A 7,229-nucleotide genomic window follows, 5' to 3' on the forward strand; every position below is an offset into this window, starting at 1 on the left:
GAAATATCTACTAGGACATAAGAAAGGAATTTATAGGCGTATCAAAAGAGGCGAGGGTCATCTTATAAATCAGTATATTGACATTAAGAGGGACATTAAAAAGGGGATAAGAAAAGCTAAAAGGGACTATGAAATTAAAGTTGCTAGGAATTCTAAAACTAACCCAAAAAGTTTTTTCCAGGTCTATAGAACAAAAGTCAGAGATAAGATAGGTCCCCTTAAAAATAACTATGGGCATCTTACTGACAAAGAGAATGAAATGTGCTCGATTTTAAATAATTATTTTCTCTCGGTTTTTACACAGGAAGACACTAATAATATTCCGGTAATTAATTTTTATAGTGGATCAGAAGAAGATAAATTATGTAACATCACAGTCACTAGTGAAATGGTTGTGAAGCAGATAGACTGAAGCAAAATAAGTCACCGGGTCCTGATGAGGTTTTTTCAAGGGTTCTAAAGGAATGCAAAATGGAAGTCTGTGAACCATTAACTAATATTTTTAATTTATCTCTTCAAACAGGTGCAGTGTCTGATATGTGGAAGATGGCTAATGTAATTCCTATTTTTAAAACAGGGGACAAGTCGTTACCGTCAAATTACCGCCCAATAAGCCTGACCTCAATTGTAGGCAAATTACTAGAGTCAATTATAGCTGAGATTATAAGAAGCCATCTCGATAAGCATAGCTTGATTAATGATACTCAGCATGGATTCACAAGAGGCCGGTCTTGTCTAACTAATTTATTAACTTTCTTCAGTAAAGCTTTTGAGGCTGTTGACCACGATAAAGAATTTGATATTATTTACTTAGATTTTAGTAAGGCATTTGATAGAGTTCCGCACCAAAGACTGTTGAAGAAAGTAGCAGCTCATGGCATTGGGGGAAGGGTGCTCTCGTGGATCGAATCATGGCTCACAGACAGGAAGCAAAGAGTGTCCATAAATGGGGTTAAATCCGAGTGGGGATCAGTAACAAGTGGCGTTCCACAGGGATCAGTCTTGGGCCCGTTGTTGTTTATAATATATATCAATGATCTTGATGAAGGAATTACTAGTGATATGAGCAAATTCGCCGATGACACGAAGATAGGTAGGATAATTGATTCAAACGTAGATGTTAGGGAACTTCAGGAGGATTTAGACAAACTCTACTCTTGGTCAGAAAAGTGGCAGATGCAGTTCAATGTAGATAAATGCAAGGTTCTGAAGCTCGGGAGTGTCCATAACCCTAGCACTTATAAGTTAAATAATGTAGATCTTAACCATACAGATTGCGAAAAGGACTTGGGGGTTATGGTAAGCAGCAACCTTAAACCAAGACAGCAATGCCTAAGCGTACGTAATAAGGCAAATAGATTACCCAGATGTTACACATGTGTCTAATTTACCCAGATGTTACACATGTGTCTAATTTACCCAGATGTTACACATGTGTCTAATTTACCCAGATGTTACACATGTGTCTAATTTACCCAGATGTTACACATGTGTCTAATTTTTCATCTTGTCAGTATTGTATACCATATTAATATTCTCTCAAATCGTTCATTGTGCCTGCGTATTGGTATTGTTTGTAGATGAATGGTTCAGAGAACCGACATGTTGATATTGTGAAATACGTGTCTGGAGATCTCTGGATGCCTCTCCCACGTATTGTGTACTGTGGGACAATAACAAAAAACTCCCACATATGCCAACTTTTCGGTCCGACTTGGACCATTAACTAGTCGGATCGAAATGTCTTTCTTTCTCATATGTGCGAGTTATTTGTGCATTGTCCCAGTCAGGGCATTGTGCCCTTTATTCCTTAGGTGGATGAAAATGGTTGATTTTGAGAAAGGCCTGGATCAGTAGGCCTGTTGGAGTGTTCCTTGATTCTTATGTTCTTAACTAATGTGATATTTTATTGTAGCAATACTGCTTCTGAATAAATTGTTGAGAAATCGACAAGTAGCATCTGTGAAGTTGTCAATATTGATGTTGATGTAGTAGTAGTAGTAATAGTAGTAGTAGTAGTAATAGTAGTAGTAGTAGTGGTGGTGTTGGTAGTGGCAGTAGAAGACAGGTATATAAAGCAGGGATGGCGCCTGGAAGTCAACAGTCAAGAATAATGTCTTCAATGATGAGCATATCAGTGTGTTTGATGCTCCTGTCTGGAGTAACACTAATCACATGCCGACCCTGGCATCCCAAACCGTTCATTCCGGCAGCCAATCGTAAGCACCTTCAGTTTTGTTTTTCAGTTTTCAGTTCATTACGTAAATGGAAGAGACACTTACCAGGACCTTTGTCCTGTCTTTTATTATTTCATTCTTGGTCTAACGTAATTCCGACAAATAAGATCCATCCACCAACTGTCCATTTTTTTATTGAGACTTCGCCGACTAGGAGCTTTGCCATATCAATCCTTCAACTTGTCGATATTATCCACTTTTCGTTGAATGAGAGGTTATTGTTACTATTGTTTAAAGGGCACTGCCATAGTAGTAAAACATGTGAATAAACATATATTTGCTTGCATTTTATTTAGCATTGTTTAATACTTGTTCTAAATATTCAGATTTGCAGGTGCCTTACATATATCATACATATATCATTTAGTAATTGTTTGTCTATCTTCACAGCATCGCTCGTGCCTGGTATAAAGCCCGTACCTGATTTATCATGGATAACCAAGGTCAGGTCAGTGTTTGACCTGCTCCTCCATGTATCTTCACCTGTGAGTGACATTCACATGCGCAACAAGGAAGTTACGTACCTCTTCTTAAATATTTGTCACTTTCAGTTGTGGAATAATGATACTCATCTTAGCCTAAATATATGCCCGATTATTACCGCTGACGAAGATCATTCATCGCCTCCTAAGTACATGCCTATCCTACCTGAAGAAGAAAGTAACTCTTCTAAACCGAAGTATATGCCTATCCTACTAGGAGAAAGCAACTCTTCTAGGCCTAAACATATGCCTGTTGTACCAGAAGAAAGGAAGTCTCCGTGGCCTAAATATATGTCTGTCGTACCGGAAGAAGAAAGCAACTCTTCTAGGCCTAAATATATGCCTGTCGTGCCAGAAGAAGAAAGCAACTCTTCTAGGCCTAAATATATGCCTGTCGTACCAGAAGAAGAAAGCAACTCTTCTAGGCCTAAATATATGCCTGTCGTACCAGAAGAAAGCAACTCTTCTAGGCCTAAATATATGCCTGTCGTACCAGAAGAAAGCAACTCTTCTAGGCCTAAATATATGCCTGTCGTACCAGAAGAAGAAAGCAACTCTTCTAGGCCTAAATATATGCCTGTCGTACCAGAAGAAGAAAGCAACTCTCCGTGGCCTAAATATATGCCTGTCGTACCAGAAGAAAGCAACTCTTCTAGGCCTAAATATATGCCTGTCGTACCAGAAGAAAGCAACTCTCCGTGGCCTAAATATATGCCTGTCGTACCAGAAGAAAGCAACTCTTCTAGGCCTAAATATATGCCTGTCGTACCAGAAGAAGAAAGCAACTCTCCTTGGCCTAAACATATGCCTGTCCTACCAGAAGAAAGCAACTCGCCGTGGCCTAAATATATGTCTGTTCTACCAGAAGCAAGTAACTCTTCATGGCCTAAATACATGCCACTCACGCCTGAAGAAAGTAACTCCTCGAGTCTTAATTATATATATCTTGTCCGTGAGGAGTAATTCATCTGTCTGAATGTCACATACATCTGATGACATATGTAGTAACATTTACACTTGTGGAAAGAAAGCATCAATAATGATAAAATTTTTATTCAGTTTAATTAACAAGCATATTAAGGTCACTTCTGTTAAGTATAAAATTTGTTAATCATTTAACTCAGCTGTTTCTTATGTATCATTTCAAAATAAATAATGGAAAATAACATTTGTTAATTCATTCCAAACCTGTGTCCATTTCTGTAAACTAACTGCAACTCAAAATGACCCTTGTCATAATAATAATAGTTCTACTCAAAATTAAGTTGCACTTAATCAAATCTACACATTCGCTGACTACAAAAAAGTAATGACTGCAGTATAAGCAAAAATGAGTCCAGAGGGTTATCAAAATTTATTCTTTGTGTATGACTACTGGGTAACACTGATAATGGTTTGGGCAAAGAGACAACACAACAGGTGTCAGGGGCCCAAGACTGTTCATCTGCCTCCCAGCATACATAAGGGAAATTACCAATAGATCCCTGGCTGTTTTCAAGGTGCAGGAAAGGCACCTAAAATCGGTACCTGACCAGCCGTACGTCGGCCAGCTGTAACAGCCTGGTTGACCAGGCCCTGGTCCACCATAGGCCTGGTCACAGACCGGTCCAAAGGGAGATGATCCCCGAAACCTTCTCCAGGTAGACAGTGGTATACTACCAAAAATGGAAAAATACCCTGACTGCTTATTATAAAAAAAATCATAATTATTTAATCAAGCATACCTTGCCCATTTCTCAAAATTTTGCGGCCCAGTCCCTGGACCCAGCTGAACCTCTTGTTCCAGCACGGTAAACAAAGTCCATCTGTTGTCCCATCACCGCAGCAAACTGTAAACAACAGTGGGACTCCAGGTACACTCAAACAGCCCACCTGTTGTCCCACCACTCACAATTATAAACATATACAGAGTACCACAGTCAAACATTTACCACTTTAGTGAAAAACTGTGATGATGCACACATGCATAAAGACCACCTACTACTAACAGGAGATTTCAACATAAACATACTACACGACCAGGACCCACAAGTAACCGAATTCACAAACACAATGAGCAACTGCCTGTTGCTACCAACAATTTCTAAACCTACAAGAATCACCGAGACAAGCATCTCCTTAATAAACCACATCTGGACAAACACCATATCCCCTTTAAAATCAGGCATAATCACGGACAACACTACAGACCACTACCCAACCTTTCTCATAACTAATCTGGGCAAACTGCCACAAAACATTACTAAAGTAACCTTCAGACTACATAACGAGACAGCAGTTAACAACTTTATGGCAGCTATGAATAACATCGATTGGCAAAATGAGCTCGAAACATATACAGATATGAATGAATGTATATGTGGAAAATACTGTATATATTTTCCAGAAATACGGTAATTTATAGGTAAATAGATGCCCTATATTGTATTTTTAAAAGAAGTATGTTATCGAAAAAAAGAAAGAGAGTCGCCATTTTGCTTTGAATGAGCCATGTAAACGTTAGTGTAATGGGAAGAATTTTTCGAGCTCTAGAGGTTAAAATTGGGTTGACACCTCTCAAATAATATCGACACCATGCCTAACCCTTCTAGGGTAGGGTAGGTGCCTAAGCCCGAGCCTTTAGCTCATAAGACTGCCATTCCCATTAGTCCCCTTGGGGTGGGATGGCAGACCAGAGAGGCCTAGCTTGTGGCTAGGCCTGGGGACAGTTGGTCCCAAAGATGAGGAGGTACTTGTGCCTCCTCCCATGGGAGACTTAGGTCTCAGACACTCCCTAAAGAGGGAGCCAAGGCCGGGCCACCACTTGGAAAAGGCCCGGGCCGGGAGCATACCGGCTAATCTTTAATAATAATAATAATAACCTCTCAAATAGGAGGCGAAATTGTTGGATGTGCATTCCTGCATAACTTGAGATATCAGGCGACTGGACAAGACAGCTCCAGGAACCCCAGCTAAGTCATGTCTATATTATGTTTATAGTTCTGGCCAGTAGTATTATCATAAATGTAGACAGGGGGGTTTTCTGAGTATGATACACTTCAATCTCCAGTCAAATTGGTGAGTGTTATGATTAAGATATATTCTCCTGTTATATAAATGTGTTTATATATAATCATTTTTTAATTTAATAAACAGTCCACAAATTTATATATTTACCAGCATTCCTGATGTATGTATATTTCATTTAATTAATAGGTCCAGAGCAACTTGTGGATATGACAGTGGTAGGTATCGAAGGGGGATATTTTTTGCGACCTAGGTGTCCCAAATTCCTACTTGTCAAACTGATAAATAATAATTATCTGTTCATTTACTGTTATGTACATAATGATACATTCAGATAAATTAAATTTTCCACAGTATAAATAATTTTCTAAAAAAAGGCCCAAAGCCTCTATAACAAACATTGCCCCCAAAAAACTAAACATCACAGCAAAGAGACTGAATAATCCCTGGCTAACACCAAGCATTCTCAAATCCATTAACACAAAGCACAAATATGAAAAACAGTAGAGAATGGGTCTAATAACTAGAGAACAGTCTAAACGTTACTCGTCAGCACTTACCAGCCTGATAAGATCTAAAAAATTGTATTATGAAAATAGATTACATAACATCAAAGGTGATATAAAAAAAACCTGGAAAACTCTATCTGAAATTCTTGGAAATAAAAAGTTATCCAAAAACAAACAATCAAACTACTAAAATCAGATGAACCCCCACTCACACCTACTGAAACAGCAAACAGACTCAATGTTTTCTTCTCCACTATAGGTAAAAATTTAGCGAACAAAATACCAAGCGTAAACACCCGCCCATCAGACTACCTCATAGGTACCTACCCAAATACGCTATTCCTAGCTCCAACCAACCCCATAGAAGTTACACTCATCATAAACACCCTTAAAAACAAGGCAGGAGACATAAACAACTTTCCTGCTTTTATGTACAAAAAAAGTTTCTCAAGTATTGTCACTAATTAATGCAACTAATTATTGCAACGCTCTTTAACAAATCCATTGAATCATCTACCTTCCCAACAATCCTCAAAATACCGAGGGTCACTCCGATCCACAAAGGAGGTGACCAAGCTGACTTGAATAACTATAGACCAATATCTAACTTACCACTGCTCTTTAAAATATGTTGTCTCACACAACATATTAAACCATTGTCAGTTTGGATTCAGGAATAATAAAAGTACGAATGATGCTATCATACACATGCTAGAACTAATATATACCCCAATGGAAATAAGTCACTGTCTGACTTTTTTGGGTTATCCTAGGTTCTCTACACATATGCTGCTATATATGATAATTCTATGTAACTGTATTTGTGTATACCTGAATAAACTTACTTACTTACTTACACTCGAAAAGAAAAAAAGTCCCGCTGGGTATTTTCATTGATTTACGTAAAGCTTTCGATACAGTCGACCATGAACTGCTGTACTCCAAATTAACGCGCTATGGTATCAGAGGCCACTCCCTCAACTACCTAAAATCAT

At 38.5% G+C, this 7,229-nt stretch overlaps 1 protein-coding gene across 1 annotated transcript; it reads left to right on the forward strand.

Moving 5' to 3' along the window:
- The first annotated feature begins 876 nt into the window (after positions 1-876).
- LOC128696923 (uncharacterized) lies at positions 877-3,921 on the forward strand. Its single transcript, XM_053788342.2, has 2 exons — positions 877-2,219; positions 2,628-3,921. The coding sequence occupies exons 1-2, from the start codon at positions 2,084-2,086 to the stop codon at positions 3,680-3,682; spliced, it is 1,191 nt and encodes a 396-aa protein (XP_053644317.2). The 5' UTR covers positions 877-2,083; the 3' UTR covers positions 3,683-3,921.
- The last annotated feature ends 3,308 nt before the right edge of the window (positions 3,922-7,229 follow it).

The sequence above is a fragment of the Cherax quadricarinatus genome, chromosome 49 (genome assembly GCF_038502225.1).
Source record: "Cherax quadricarinatus isolate ZL_2023a chromosome 49, ASM3850222v1, whole genome shotgun sequence".
Lineage (NCBI taxonomy): Eukaryota > Metazoa > Arthropoda > Malacostraca > Decapoda > Parastacidae > Cherax > Cherax quadricarinatus.

Excerpts from the sequence above, each read along its gene's own strand:
- LOC128696923 (XM_053788342.2), top strand. The coding sequence starts at position 2,084 with ATGGCGCCTGGAAGTCAACAGTCAAGAATAATGTCTTCAATGATGAGC. Across the intron at positions 2,220-2,627 it reads GTTCATTCCGGCAGCCAATC|CATCGCTCGTGCCTGGTATA; the intron begins GTAAGCACCTTC and ends CTATCTTCACAG.